Consider the following 16,667-nt stretch of genomic DNA (forward strand, 5'->3'; position numbering starts at 1 on the left):
GTCACGCTTCGCCAAAACTCCCTAACATTTCCGCGGGTCATTGCCCGTTATACAGGCTGATTCTATAGAAGCAGCGCAGTGTAACGTGAACTCGCGACTTCATCGAGCGATCACGCTTCGCCAAAACTCCCTAACATTTCCGCGGGTCGTGGCCCGCCACACAGGCTGAATCTATAGAAGCAGAGCAGTGTAACGTGAACTCGCGACTTCATCGAGCGGTTACCCTTCGCCTAAAAAACTCCCTAACATAACATCGCCTAAAAACTCCCTAAAAAACTCCCTAACGGGTCGTGGCCCGATGCTGCACTTGCCGCTGCAGGTGGCCGCGGTGCATAGCTGGGCGGTGCCGACGCAGAAGGACGGTCGTCTCCTCGTGGAAGATCTGGAGTTCCGAGTGAGGCACAATGACTTCCACTGCCCCAAGACCGCGCTGCTGTGCTTGGAGAACACGCACAATGTGTGCGGGGGTACCGTGCTCCCCGTCGACTACTTGGAACAGGTTTGTGGGGCTGCGGCGCACAGCGCGCTCTGCATGCAAAAGCGAGCGAACTGTTGCACGGTTATATGTACTCGTTCGATCGTTTTCGGCGACGTCGTTATCACATGCGCACCGAGTGGTTGCGTAATCGGATACGACGAGACATATATCCTTCTCAGAGCGTGATTTGGAACGTGCTTTAAACTCCGCATTTCTGACATAGACGCGTCTTCACTGTTTTCACTTTGATCGTTTGAGGGCAGGTGTATAAGAATGTTTAAACTCTTTTTGGCTACTGGAAGTCGCTCAGTTGTTTATTTCTTGTTATATCTTAGTGTTACTGCTACCATACGTAGTGGTGTTTTGTACAAGCGTGCACGTATTATTAAGTTTTTTTTTACATTTTCATCGTATTTGCGGTACCTCAGCCTACTTTTAAAACTAACACAAGTTCATCATTACTGAAATATTTGTTCAGAAATACTTGTGCTCTATCACTGTTCTTCTGCAGCATGTTTTCTATATATATATATATATATATATATATATATATATATGCATGTTACTTATTATGCGTGCTTCCGAGTTGGACTGCAGCTTAACTGCATAACATGTGATTCTATGTTTGTATTTATTATGTGTAAAATCCCACCTGCTTGGTCCAGTGTGACCGGAGTATAGCGTAAATAAATAAACAAATATATAAAATAAGCTTTCTAAAGTAGTTACCTCTTGTACATGAACATTATTGCAGGAGTAGCAGACATGGCAGTTTCGTATTCTTTATTTCATAAATTGTTTGCTTTCGATGTAAATTCTCGACCTCGACACCATAAAAAAAAATGTCACAGTTTCGCCCTAAGGGCGAAGCAATGAATGCGATAGCAACACAGCAATGTCATACGAAGTAAGGTGAGCGGCTTTGGTAGCAATATGAATTGTAGTAAACATGAGCTGATTAAGTAAGCAGGTGTGCTGCGGCGTAAGTAGACCGACATGAAGAGAGACTCGATGACCACGAGAAGGCGCGTGTGAAACGGTGGTGTTGATGAGAAGCGCTGCCCGTGGGCAGCGCGTGCGAAGGAACACACCTGTAGCGCTGCACTGCCGATCCGGGCAGCATTGCATGTGTAGCGTGCGTTGGAAAATGTGGCCCGACTATTACTAACTGTGGTGTGAGCGCGCACAAACAAACATGAATAGATCACACGGAATAACTGCAGACAACGACTGTCAAAACGCTGGCAGCAAGCGCATATACACCGCAGTGGGCGAAGGTACGTGCGGTCTATCGCTTCAACGGAAACTGAGCGGCGAATGCACAGCGCATAAAGGTCAGAGCCGTGTGGAGATAAGAGACGGTGCGAGCGAGCGACGAGCGCGGTTGTTGGCAGAGTAGAAATGCGCCCCCCCCCCCCTTGCTCCCTCCGGCGCTCGCTTCCCGCTTCCTTGCTTGCGCGTGGAAGATTGAGTGCGTTCGCTCTCCGTGACAGCGTGCGTCCCCGCACGCTTCCGCTCGGGCATACGGCGCGCGGCGAAGATTTTATCTATACGGAACCTCACGGCGACGGCGACGACGACGACGGCGACGGCGACGACGACGGCAGAAATCCGGGTGAAGTGTCCATATAATTGCTATCGCAATAAAATTCTGGTAATCATCATAGCACGTACCCTAATGAATTTACAGTAATAGCTTTTGGGTCATTGCGCGCGCCAAACGTCCCAGAGCTTGCGCTTGGAAATCTCGGATTTCGCTATTGAAAATGCCGGCTGATCAGTGCGCCCATAGGCAGCGTTTCCTCGAAGTTATGAGGCATGCCGTAGTAGATTGGGACTCCCGATTAATGCTGAAGACCTCGCGTTCTTTAACGGGCACCTATACATAAGTATACACGAGCGATCTTGCAGCCGCCGCAACCCGTGACCTCGAGCTCAGCAGCGCAATAGAGACGATTAGGTGATTTAAAACTCTCTAATGCCATATATATAGCCATTGATGGGATACCACGGTGGCATCGCCTAGCTGTCTCGTCTTTCGCGCTGAATTCTCTTCAAATATGTTCCTGTAAACTTCCAAATGCAGGCCGCCCGGTTCGCGAAAACTCACAAGATCCCCCTGCACATGGACGGCGCCAGAATCATGAACGCGGCGACGTATTTGGGCCTCCCCGTCAAGGACCTCCTCAGCGGTTGCGACACTGTCATGATGTGCATCTCAAAGGTATACAGCATCGATCCTATTAAACCTTATACTGTTACCAACTGCGGGAGTTTTTGGGCTAGACCTTTGCAATATAATTGAAGTGTATCCTCGGTAAACGGAACGAGGATCCACGAGTCCGGAGTTTCACTAGTTACTGAGAGATTGAACTCAAGGGTATACAAGACGCTCTTTTGAAAGGTGCAGATACATTATTGCCAACAGCAGATAATAGGTGCGGCAGAGTCTTATTCGAAAGCTGCTTCTCGCAAAGTTTCTACTTGCATGCAGCCGCTGAGCAGAGCTAGCAGCACAAAACATAATTACAAAAAAAAAAACGAAACAAAGAAAAGTCATTGAGTATAAAAAAAGAAAAGCCGTTTTAGTCAAGCAACCACTCATCGTTAGGTTTGATCTTGGCGAGAAACCCATGCAGAAAAACAGAAAAGGAAAGGCGCAAAGAGCGATATATGCCTGCCGCGATGCCGCTATAGATTGGCCGCTCAGTTTCATTCTCGGTAATTTTTGTAGTACCTTATAAGGAGTTTTTAAAAAACGTGGTTTCGTTTATAACGAGCTTTTTCTTTATTTTTTTTGCACCGCTTAAAACCAATCATAAGGCTGTTGTTCCGCTTATAAGCGGCAGTTCCGTATGAGCGATTTCCGTTTACCGAGATTCTACTGTATCTAGAGAGCGGAAGAGAAATAAAATGCACTAGGAGAAAGTCAGAAAGGCCGGCCCTTATCGTCGACAGTTCTGCCTTCCTGGAAATGCACGCCAGCATCTATAGCGATTAAACTGGAACGCACGGTGAGACGTGTATAGATAAGGGGCTGAACTCAACCCGCGTATAAGATTAGATTCGGCGGCCGACGACTGTGCCAATGCCTCCTAGATAGCAGGCCTGTGCACTCTGGTTTATGACGTCATGCTAATGGACCAAAATTTGCGTTGTCAAGTCCGGCGTGACGAAAGCGGTGACGTCAAAATCACCGCGGCTTACTCGGGAGCGTCCCTTCTATGACGTCATGGGTCGAAGTGAACAGGCCTTGCGCTATGGCGTTGACTGTGCCGTCGCTATCCTTCCTGATTTTAGTGGTTGCTTGTATTCCTGAGCAAAAGAACTCAAGTTTTTTGTTCAATGTTAAGGTCTTCACCGCCACCGTACAAAGCGATGATAATGCAAACTCGATCTACGTCCAAATATTATTTAGAGCGAAGGACATAATTCACGCGTGGATGTATATGCTGCAAAATTATTTCGTAGACGTAGCGTACGCAAAACTCACGCAGTGGAGGCAACGCATGCGCATGTCACCTGCCCTGCGCTAGATGCCGATTTAATTCGCTCTAACTTTATATCAGCTAAAACACTTCAGAGAACGGCAAGAAATGCCAGGCTTGTTGCGCGCTTAAACAGCTTTAGGTTTCTCGGTTTCAATTTCGTCTTCATTTTCGTGGACGTCGTCCATACTTTTACAGTTCTTTTAATGCCTAAATCAAAACTGTGCGATCGCAGTCGCTAGAAGTATATACTTTCTGCTTGAAAGTTAACTGCAATGAGAAATCTAAAAATAAATAATGAAATGTGCAGATTCCCTTTTAAAAATCTGCATTTATATTGCCTTTTTTTATCACAAAATATATGATACCAGGGATGCCTATAACGCCTTTACGTGTGTTATTTATTTATGTTTCAAAGTTACACAGCATATACTGCATAGTGCAACCTTCGCCATGGCGATCTAACTCGTCATGGACAGTCAAGAGGTTGCATAATTTCAAGGACAGCTGGGTGGCCTAAGCCGAGGTAAGGGTCAGTGTCGAAGTTCGTGAAAGAAAAAGAAGAATGAAATAAATAAAAAGAACGACACGCTCATAACCTGCAGGTTAAGCCTACTTCACACACGAACTCCCAGAGAGAGTTTAGGCAGCCAACCATTACCACACACACCGGCGCCGGTGTATAAAGGCTGTTATTGACAGCTTTGCAGCAGTCTATATATAGAGCATTGCTTTTGGACGCACCATCCTTAATGGACCGGTTGCTGATACAATTAGTTCGAAACTTCAATCTATCTAGGACAAAAATTCCGTATTTTCCATATTGAAAGAAATGTCAGAAGTTCTCACTGGCGAACATTTTGCAATTCCAGAGGGCACTGGATCATTGAACGTTCTGAAGTATAAGTATGTGCCGGTGGAATCCGGTGGATGTTGCGAGCGTATCCTTTTCTCCATACAAACTAATACTCAGTGAAAAAAAAAAAAAAAAAACAGGCTCTACCTGAAAGCCGAAAATCTTGTGACAGTGTTGCTTGTCAGTGCTTTCAGAGCTTTTCCTGTGGTGTCTATAGCCACACTAGATTTGAGTTAAATTTCGTAACCTACGTGGAACGATCCTTATTCCATTATATTGAGCAAATAAAAAAGAATTTCACAAAACCAGGATTTAGAGGGCCGTGTTCCTCAGAAAATCACAATATATATGTCCTCAGATGCAGAACGGAAGTTATTATCTGAGCCTATTACTGGGCCTAAACGCCAGTAACTGGCGCCTGTATATACCCTAAAACAGCAGCTTTAGTGACTGCTACAGGCGCCTAAAACGGCAATGTTCAGTGCCTAAACATCCGGACTCCAGTCATGAGCTGGTACTAAAACAACACCCAGGAACGCAGCCCTGTCAGGCCGTCAGAACCTGCAATCAGACGTCGATACCGGTGGAACCGGTGCCGCACGCACGAACATGTCTCGGATATAACGGATAGTACAGATGTCCCACCAGCTCGGATATAGTGAAGGAATTTGCGTCGAATACAGCGGAGCGTTTGCAAAGTCTTGTTCATATTTTGGGGCAGCGGCAAAGCAGATCTTTAGGACTTCCGAAAGGGTGACCGAACTCCCTGATACAGCTTCGCTGTCCTTGTTGTGTGAGTTGCTCGGATTGGCATAAGTCTGCTTCTTTTGTTTTTCGGATTGGTCCAGGGGCTCGCCTGTCCCATAGGATCCCTGGTGGCCGGCCCGAAGGATTTTATCGACAAGTAAGTATCATCTTTCGTGGAAACTTCCGGAAGACGTGTCTCCGCGGTGACGCGTAGTATAGTCGTGGTTGCGCAGTATCCCAACGACTTCAGCCCGGAAGCTCCTGTCCCATGCAATACAAGGGAACGGAGAAATCGTTTGGAAGACAAGGTCGTCTTTTGCTGACTTCGTACGGGTTTGGCGTACCTGGGATCTGGCCATCTATACGTATATATGACCTCTTAACAAAAGGGGCAAATTTCGTTGCTTTGGAACGTTGTATAGCGAGTCCCAAAGGGTATCAAAATTTAGACCTCAGAGAGACACAAGAAGCGAGAACTAGTCGCCGAGTAGGCAAAATTAACGCTACGTGGTCCTACTAGTGCCAAAAAAAATACAAAATTAACCACATTGTACCATATACTGCACTAACGCAGGGACCGGCCCAGTTGCGTGTGAAAAATAAAACTAAACAAAACGCGAAGGAAAAAAAAAAAACTGTCAGCCATTCCACTGGGGTGGAGATGGAAGACCAGCGAAGCTGTACTATGCTGGGAATTATGTATTTCCAATTATGAATACTAAGATTTGATGGTGTAATCGGTTATTTGAACTATTACAGACTGAGATATATATATGATCTGGTGGTTTTCATTTATTTAGTGACCACAGGGACCATGGCCTTATGGTCGCTACGGTGCACCGCCGATAAGGTTTACGGAAAGGTTGGCACGTTCTTCATAAACACGTCACCAACGCCGCGCGTGTTGGGTGCGAACGCGCGCGGCGTTGCACCGCAAAACGCCGCCGCCGTGGACAACAGTTGTGCGCGTTGTTTGTGTGACCGCACAAAACCGCTGTCAAAACGCTGGCTACGTGACGAACGGCTAAACGCCGTTGTCGAAGGGAGAGGCGGGCGAGAGCCCAGAGAAAGTCGGCGGCTGAGGCCGGCAGGGCTGCGCGCATGCGCCGCAGTGGGGGAGCGGGAACGCACACGCACAGTCTAGAGTGCCTCGATGCCCTCCGCGCCCACCACTCCCCTTCTATTGGGAAGCCCCGTTTGGTCTCCGCCGTGCGTTCGCTCCCCGTGAAAGCGCGCGTCCCTCGCCCTCGCGCGCTTTCACTCGCACATACAGCATACGGCCAATGAGAGTGTTTTTCTATTGCCGGACGCGACGATCGAAAGGTGAGCCCTTAACCGCTTTGCTGTAAAATACACACGTGAGTAAAAAAAATAGAGGGTCCGGAAACAAGTGTACAGTCTGACAATGGAACGAAGAAAATAATGCGAATAATGTAAAAAAATATCATGCAATTATACAACACAGCATCATATTTATGCTACTCCCAATTTCAATACCTATAAATACACGTATTATGTACGTCGACCTTGTCTTCTTTCGCGTCGACAATGGTTTACACGTCTTTATGTCTCAGCGACCACTACACCAATTTTGACTAGGCTTGTTGCACATAAACAAAAAAGTAAGAGATAAGGAGACGAGAATTTTAAGAGAATTACTATGTCGTTAAGATGTAGAAGACTACATCAGTTCAAGTTTGAATAAAGTAATACAGGTTATTCAATTGTAATTTGGAAAGAAACGCACAATACAGTGCACCAAGCTGTAAACGTAATACAGCTGCTACAAATTTGAGTAAAACAAATACAAAAGCGAAGTCACAGCTAGAGCAATACTATTAGCAGCGGAACATTCTCCTAACTTTTATAGTTACACATGCACTTGCGAGACTAAGCCACTAGCTTGACAATTTCAGGGTGAGAGTTAAGGAATTCCGGTTCGAAGAGTTGTCTCTCTGGTACCAGATCTCATTATCCCGTGAGCATACCTCAGAACGCTGGTCTTACACATCGGATGGCGAACGCTAGTTGCTATTTGTGCCGAGCATGATCGTCAAGTACGCCCCCCCCCCCTCCCCTCTTTATCGCCGCGATCCTCAACACACCTATAACGTCTCCCGGGGCACCTTGGCAAGCACGTTGAGGGGCGACTTTCAACGGTTGAGACTTTGCGTAACCTGACCCAGTAGCTTTTTTTATCGCGATATCAATTACACGGACGCTCCGAGCGAATTTTTGTCGTCACCGTCGGCGTCGCCGTGAGGTTCCGTATAGCGGCGGTGGTATAGCGGTGATAGTGGGTCAACGCGTGCTCAATGCCATCGGGTAGTTTGCACTTTGTTACACCATGGTGAACCGAGTTGCCCGATCTATATATATATAGTACAGGAGGCATATGTGAATATCTTAGCAAACACATACAAGGATTCCACAGCTACCTCGGTTCTCCACAAGTAGAAAGATACCTATCAAGAAAGGGGTGAGGCAAGGAGACACAATCTCTCCAATCCTATTCACTGCATGCTTAGAAGAAGTATTCAAGCTGTTAGACTAGGAAGGCTTAGGAGTGAGGATCAACGGCGAATATCTAAGCAACCTTCGGTTTGCAGATGACATTGTCCTATTCAGCAACAATGGAGACGAATTACAACAAATGATTGAGGACCTTAATCGACAAAGTGTAAGAATTGGGTTGAAGATGAATATGCAGAAGACAAAGATAATGTTCAATAGCCTGGCAAGGGAAAAGAATTCAGGATCGCCAGTCAGCCTCTAGAGTCTGTAAAGAAGTACGTTTATCTAGGTCAATTACTCAGAGGGGACCCTGATCACGAGAAACAAATTTACAGAAGAATAAAATTGGGTTGGAGTGCATACGGCAGGCATTACCAAATCCTGACTGGGAGCTTACCAATGTCGTTGAAAAGAAAAGTGTACAATCATTGCATTCTACCGGTGCTAACATACGGGGCAAAAACTTGGAGGTTAACAAAGAAGCTCGAGAACAAGTTAAGGACCGCACAAAGAGCGATGGAACGAAAACAAAATGTCACAGTTTCGCCCTAAGGGCGAAGCGATGAATGCGATAGCAACACAGCAATGTCATACGAAGTAAGGTGAGCGGCTTTGGTAGCAATATGAATTGTAGTAAACATGAGCTGATTAAGTAAGCAGGTGTGCTGCGGCGTAAGTAGACCGACATGAAGAGAGACTCGATGACCACGAGAAGGCGTGTGTGAAACGGTGGTGTTGCTGAGAAGCGCTTCCCGTGGGCAGCGCGTGCGAAGGGACACACCTGTAGCGCTGCACTGCCGACCCGGGCAGCATTGCATGTGTAGCGTGCGTTGGAAAATGTGGCCCGACTATTACTAACTGATTGAAGAAGCGTGGTGTGAGCGCGCACAAACAAACATGAATAGATCACACTGAATGACTGCAGACAACGACCGTCAAAACGCTGGCAGCGAGCGGATATACGCCGCAGCAGGGGGCGAAGGTACGCGCGGTCTATCGCTTCAACGGAAACTGAGCGGCGAATGCGCATAAAGGTCAGAGCCGTGTGGAGATAAGAGACGGTGCGGTCGAACGAACGACGAGCGCGGTTGTTGGCAGAGAAGTGCCCCCCCCCCCCCCCCCCCTGCTCCCTCCGGCGCTGGCTTTCCGCTTTCTTGCTTGCGCGTGGGAGATTGAGTGCGTTCGCTCTCCGTGATAGCGCGCGTCCCCGCACGCTGCCTCTGGGGCATACGGCGCGCGGCGAAGATTTTATCTATACGGAACCTCACGGCGACGCCGACGGCAGAAATCCGGTTGAAGTGTCCATATAATTGCTATCGCAATAAAATCTTAGGAATAACGTTAAGAGACAGGAAGAGAGCGGTGTGGATCAGAGAACAAACGGGGATAGCCGATATTCTAGTTGACATTAAGCGGAAGAAATGGAGCTGGGCAGGCCATGTAATGCGTAGGATGGATAACCGATGGACCATTAGGGTTACAGAATGGATACCAAGAGAAGGGAAGCGCAGTCGAGGACGGCAGAAAGTCAGGTGGGATGATGAGGTTAGGAAATTCGCAGGCGCAAGTTGGAATACGCTAGCGCAAGACAGGGGTAATTGGAGATCGCAGGGAGAGGCCTCCGTCCTGCAGTGGACTTAAATATAGGCTGATGATATATATATATATATATATATATATATATATATATATATATCCACTATATATATCCACTATATATATACTATATATATATCCATATATATAGTCCACTGCAGGCCTCCGTCCTGCAGTGGACTTAAATATAGGCTGATGATATATATATATATATATATATTGTTGAAGATCGATCGGGCAGCTTGGTTCGCCACGGTATTAGCAGCAAAGACTCCACTTAATTGGTGCTATGAGGACAAATACGGGCGTGTGATTTTCTAGGACCTTGTGGCAGACTGAGCGCGGGACCCAATGCGAGCCACTAAGGCCATGCTGTCATAGTTATAATATACGTCAGTAAGATCTCAGAGACATTGTTTGATCTTTTGTTAGTCTTCTGGGCATTATTTATTTATTCTCTGCTGAAACGTTCCCTATGCACTCCAATACTTCCACATGTATTCCGTATAATTCTCACTGCAATCAAACGTATTTCATATGGAATCCATGCAGATTCCATAACATGTATATCCTGTGGATGTCGTTAAAATTTTTGCACGTGTATCATATCTTCTGCCTAAATAAACGCTACGGATAAAAAAGTGAGGTGCATGAATGCGTGTTAACACATATGGAATTATTACAATGGCATACGGAACGTTTCAGTAGGATTTATTATTTATTATTTATTTATTTATTTATTTATTTATTTATTTATTTATTTATTTATTTATTTATTTATTTATTTATTTATTTATTTATTTCCTTTTGTCTTCTCATTCCCCTTCTGTATTCTTGTCTTCTGCATGTAATCGCAATTTCCTCACCTGAAGCAGCAATCCCTGCAATTAACGCAGGACTGACAGCTTCAGCTTTGATTAAACTCCGTCTTCCTCTCTCCGGTACCAGAGCGAAGAATGAATGAACGAACTCTCCTTCTATATTCTTCTCTTGTCTATGTAATCTCAATTTCCTCATCTGAAGCAGCAAGCCCTACTTATAGCTGGACTGACAACTTCAGCTTTAGTTAAACTCAGTATTCCGCTCTCTGGTACCAGAGCGAACAATGAATGAATGAACGACGCTTTGCCGTTCGCTCGTCTGCTCGCTCTCGTGCAGGGTGGCCCGAGTGCGCAAGTGCCTGGGCGGAGGCATGCGCCAGGCGGGCATCGTGGCTGCGGCAGGCCTCGTCTCCTTCAAGACCATCGTGCCGAGGCTGCACGAGGACCACGAGAACACGCAGAGGCTCGCCAGGGGTGCGTTACGCATACATACACCGCGATCCTCGATCGCCCCACGTTCCCTGGTAAACAATAAGTGGACTGTATCGTTACGGTGAACTAGTTCGCCACCGGATAAACGAACAACTCGTAAAGGAACGCATAGCTACAGCCCAGTTTTGGAACAGTCGCAGCAGACGCGTTGGGACAACAGTTCAGATATTTTAAAGCGAATAGCTTTCGCTGTCGCTTTCGGCTCTTTTCGTGGTAGGTACGTCGGTGGCTGGACTCGGAAAGGAAAATGTTCGCTCTCTCTTGCTCTCTCTCTCCTTCTTCTGTTCTCTCTCTCTCTCTCTCTCTCTATCACTCGTACTCTCTCTCGTTCTGTCGTTCGCTCTTTCGTTCGCTCTGTCATTCCTTCGCTCGTTCTTTCGTTCGCTCGGTCGCTCGTGCGTTCCTTCGTTCAGGTTATTCACTCACATTGAAAATAATCGTCGATCGTTCCTGCACAATTTTTTGTAGGACCGGAGCTTAAACGAAACACCATAGGGTAAATGGGAATACGCGCAATTCTCTTTTTTCCTTGTCTCTTCCGCATCTTGTTCTTTCTTTTTCTCTTCGCTTCTTCCTATTTTCAACTTCTACGTTTCTGTCACCTTCTTCCCGAAGAGCAGGTGTGCGCTTCGCCCTTCCTGATGCTGGTGATCAGCCTGCTAATCAATCAATCAATCAATCAATCAATCAATCAATGTTTACTTTATGTGTTCAGGAACAGCCGGAGGTCTGAATACTGATGCACGGCGAAATAAAGAAAGGGTAGAACAACTACGAGCAAAAGTTATTGGAGGCAGAAATCGAACGCACAGTAATGAACAGTATAAATGGCGGTACGTAGTGAGAAAAATATGACCCGCCGTGGTTGCTTAGTGGCTATAGTGTTGGCTTGCTAAGCAAGAGGTTGCGGAATCAAATCCCGGCCACGGCAGCCGCATTTCGACGGAGGCGAAATGAAAAAAAAAAAAAAAAAAAAAAAAAACCGTGTACTTAGATTTAGGTGCACGTTAAAGAACCCCAGGTGGTCCAAATTAATCCGCAGTCCCCCACTACGGCGTGCCTCATAATCAGGTCGTCGTTTTGGCACGTAAAAAGCCATAATAAAAAAGAAGCAAAATTTGAAGCAATAACACAAAAGTGAAAAACAGAGTACATGACATACAAAATAGGTGACACAATGAACTGACGGTGCTTGATCGCCACTGAATGGCTACAAATGATTATAATAATTTATTGGCATCTTCTTCAAAACGGGTCGGTGACAAATAGTTACCTAACCTGCTTGATTTAATCACGTATGCCTCACATGCGTTTAATTCCAGCCTTTTTTTTTTATACCATCTCCTTAATATAATATATATTTTTTTCTCTTCCGGCAATGCACATTCGGTAAGGCGACAAATACGGAAGGAGAGAGGAACGATGAAAGGATAATAATAATAATAATAATAATAATAATAATAATAATAATAATAATAATAATAATAATAATAATAATAACCGCCATTTTCATGCGCGATGCAAAACTATTCGGGCCTGTCAAAGCCAATTAGGGGGCTTGCGCGACTAAGCGTGACAACAGCTGTTAGGAAAAAAGGAAAATGGCAGCAAAATATTGTTAGTAATCAATACCACACCGTGTTAGAGAACATTGCACGTATAAACGACGTGAAATAGAATTAACAGGAAAATAACTATACTGGCATTTACAAAGGCTTGAGAATATTTCTTTCTTCGGCTTCGCTTCGGTCTTAGATTGAAAACCTGTTCTAGAAGCTCATTGAACATTCTTCGTACATAAACGGCGGGGTAATACGAAGCGGGGTACTTTACATAATGACGGCGGAGCTACATAAATTATGTTATTTATCCACTGCCTCCCCCCCCCCCCCCCCAAACAAACTAATAATAATAAGCGTAGGCCGTAAAAGATCTCGACTGCGCTGTACACCAATCTTTGAATGCACTTCGAGTACACTTCGAATGCAGTGGTATTTCGTAATTTGTAAACACGTAATGTATCATGAACAACTTTGTTACCGTCGCGGTCACTTTTGCGGCCGTTGATCAAGCTATTTCGATCGTGACGTTTTCACTCACCCAGCAAATAGGCGTGTGAGGGCGCCATTGCCTCAACGCGTGCTGTTTAGGTGGCGCGGGTTTGACAATGCCTCAGAAAAACGTGACCGATCTTTATGGTGACATTATATAGGTACGCTCCTCTTTGCACGAAAGCGAGTTGTATTAAGAAGCTCGACAGAAGCAAGAGCTGTTACTGAAGCATATTGGTTCCACACAATCTCCGCTTAATATGTGGAACGTTTTTGCAAACATTGTCAAACATCGTTATAACGATACGGTATATAACGAAATGGTGGATATAACGAAGTAATTAAAATTCTATCCCCTTTAAATCCCCATTGAGATTCATATTTATTTATTTATTTATTTATTTATTTATTTATTTATTTATTTATTTATTTATTTATTTATTTATTTATTTATTTATTTATTTATTTATTTATTTTACCCTCAAGCGCACAGAGCTTTACCGAGGGGAGTGGGGTACATAAATAGTAAACAAAATACAAAATGTAATAATATGTACAATTCTAATAACATCTACGATACACAGGACGAAACAATGTTAGGCTAATACAACAAAAAGTAGGAATGAAGATACAATGCGAAGAACCGCGTTAAGAAAAAAAAAAACACTCCATGCATCATCAAATGAGTGATTGTAAATGGTTGCACAAAATAGATCATGGTCCGAAATGGAAACGATATCTGAGAAAAGGTGGTTCCAGTCACTAGACGTGCGTGGGACGAAAGAATAAAAGAAAAGTGTTAGTGCGGCAAGTATTAACGTGTACCTTATGGTGGTGATCTAAGCGGACTGAACGATAAGATGGGGTCGTAACGAACTGGGTTTTCAAAACTGCATAATGGTATATCTTATGCAAAAGTGTAAGACGATATTGCAGTACATGCAATAATGGATGTAAATAACGAAGTAATTTTGGCTCCTCCTTCACTTCAACTTCGTTATAACGAGGTTTTACTGTTATGGCCCACTTAGAGTGACATATGCGTGGAACGAAATCAAGAGCGCAGGCTGACGCCACTTCCGTTGTTCGACCGCTGTCGAACACTTCCCTCCGTCATCTATACCTGTGACCCCGTTTTGTCTCGTTCGAATGCATACGCGTGCAAGATGGTACGTAGATGGTACCTTGTTGACGTTCTCGTAACGTTGACATGGTCTAGAGTGCGGTGCACTATTAAAGGGGGGGGGGGGGGGGGGGGGGCACTTTATCGGGCTGCTCTCGTCTTGCTGACGCTGTAGCTGCAAATGCTGGCTGAGGCGATACACGTCAATGCACCGCACAAGTGTTTGGACCAGCGCCTCCAACCACAAATAATCTGCTGCGAAGCGAGCGGTTGTCTATACTTTCCCCGGAGAGAAAAAAAGTCACGCATGTTACAATGTACTCATCTGTTCCCTTTAACAGTGTACCAGTACGCCGCTGTTTCTTTTAGACGTCTAAAAGAAGAGGAAAAAACAAAAACTAAAGTGATCCCCTGTTTTATAGCTTCGGTCCGCTCTGCCGTTATATCATACGCTATACACGAACGTGAGTGACCCCAGGTGTCTGTCCATGCAACGTTTTGCGCAGGCGTCTGTTTGAAAGGCAACCCGTACATGAGCATGGACTTGGAGACGGTGCAGACCAACATGGCCGTCTACGACTTCCACGACATCAGTCGGCTATCGCCTGTCACCTTCTGCAAGCGCCTAGAAAAGGTTACCGCCTAACTTTTCTAACGCGGATTTGTACCACACATACGTATGCATTCTACCATGAAAGTTTGCGGACCACGGGATCTCGGAAAACGTTGAACTTCCGAGCAGCCTTTAACGGCAGCCATCTAGGAAGCGCACGTTAACAATGTTGTTCGCTTGTACAGACAAACCTCAGTTACAACGAAACGCGATATAAAAAAAACAATGGATATAACGAAGTAAGTGAAATTGCCCTTGAAATCCCCATAGAGATTCATATTGCAGTATTCAGCTTTTTCTCAGATCGCGTGGTCCGTAAAGCTTTGTTGTCGACTGAACATATAAGCGAAACGAAAGAGAGAAAAGAAATAAACATCACTCTACAACTTCTAGAAAATTGCTACAAAGTTTACAAGCGCTAAGCAAAAGTCCTAGTTACAAATAATTTGTTTCGTTTAGAGCAGTGTATAATACACCAATTTTCTCCGCTTCAGATGTTCCAATAGGTTCAATTTACAAAATTGTGATATTCACCGTTTATTGCCGAAGTAGAAAGAATTTTAAATTTGATGCGAATATATTTTTTTCTTCAATATTGCAATTTTCAATCACTCTTTTTAATTGACGGCCTAAACCGAAAATCTTCTCCTTACATTTGGTAGGTTTTAAGATCTTATTTTAACTACAGCAAACCTCCTCGAATTCGGCGACATGAACTCCGAGCAATCAGGATTGTTCCATTCCCATGCATTTAGATGGAAGCTCCCGAGGTAAAGAGTGCGCTTAGCTGTCACTTCAATATAAGTGCTGCCCTAGCCACTTCCCCAAGCCACAGAACTAGAGACACGGCTTCAGAAAAGTCCTGAGCTTATAGACTTAAACAACGAAGTATAATGGACATACCGAAGCAATTCCTGCTCCCACTTCAATTTCGTTATTACGAGGTTTTACTGTATATATACAAGTTATCGCAACTACTGCAACACGTGACCCTTTGCAGGTGACGCAGAGGGAGTACGAGGACCTGCAGCAGGCCATCGCGGTGAAGATGATTCCCATCAGCCACAGCAAGGCCCGCGCCGTGCTCCACAACGACGTGAACGCGGACGACGTGGACGCCGCCGTGCTCAAGATACGCTACGTCATCGACGAACTGTGTCAATCCGCCGGCGCCTAGGCATACTTCGTGCGGTCGTATACGCGCATGCGCAGAGTAGTCGAAAAGCCTCCCTTCCCTGTATATGCTTCGTAGTAAACGCCAATTAATTATACGAAAGTGATCTGCGTCTGCGTGTTTCGTTGCAAATAAATGTAAGGTGTTCGTTATCCCTTTTTTTAATGCGATAGCAATTATATGAACACTCTAAAGACATTTCCTCCGTCGTCGTTGGCGTCGGCGTCACCGTGATGTTCCATATAAAGTCCAAGTGCGATAATATTGCGGCCACTTTATTTTACGTCAATATTGCAGCCTATTTATTTATTTATTTATTTATTTATTTATTTATTTATTTATTTACTTATTTATTTCAGTACTCTCAGGGCCAGAGGCATTACATAGAGGAGGGGCATACAAAATCGGCGGCAGTTTCCTTAAATTTGTTGACGTCGGTGATGGCAGCGATGAAGGTAGGGAGATGGTTCCAGTCATTTCCAGTTCGAGGAATAAATGAATTTATGCAAAGGCTAGTTCGGCATTGCGGTATTCCTACCTTGAAGTTGTGGGGGGAGGGGGGGGGGGCGTGAGTGAAGAGTCTGAGTTTCGCCCGAAAGGCGAAGCATCAATTGCGATAGCAAATTAATAGAGAGCTATGAGAAGTAAGGATAGTAGTTTTATCGGCTGCATAAACTTGGACACATTCGCTTACTAACAGAATTAACAAGCATG

General features: G+C 45.0%; 1 protein-coding gene across 3 annotated transcripts in view; it reads left to right on the plus strand.

The window, feature by feature from the left end:
• The window catches only part of LOC119453127 (uncharacterized), a 37,095-nt gene extending 20,990 nt beyond the window's left edge, over positions 1–16,105 (plus strand). For all 3 annotated transcript variants that reach the window (XM_037715129.2, XM_037715130.2, XM_049667560.1), the window contains exons 5-10: positions 320–499; positions 2,565–2,702; positions 5,671–5,726; positions 10,838–10,974; positions 14,673–14,800; positions 15,780–16,105. In XM_037715129.2, the coding sequence (XP_037571057.1) occupies positions 320–499; positions 2,565–2,702; positions 5,671–5,726; positions 10,838–10,974; positions 14,673–14,800; positions 15,780–15,956 (816 nt within the window). In that variant the 3' untranslated portion in view covers positions 15,957–16,105. The remainder of the gene's footprint in view (positions 1–319; positions 500–2,564; positions 2,703–5,670; positions 5,727–10,837; positions 10,975–14,672; positions 14,801–15,779) is intronic.
• The last annotated feature ends 562 nt before the right edge of the window (positions 16,106–16,667 follow it).

This window comes from Dermacentor silvarum, chromosome 5 (assembly GCF_013339745.2).
Source record: "Dermacentor silvarum isolate Dsil-2018 chromosome 5, BIME_Dsil_1.4, whole genome shotgun sequence".
NCBI lineage: Eukaryota > Metazoa > Arthropoda > Arachnida > Ixodida > Ixodidae > Dermacentor > Dermacentor silvarum.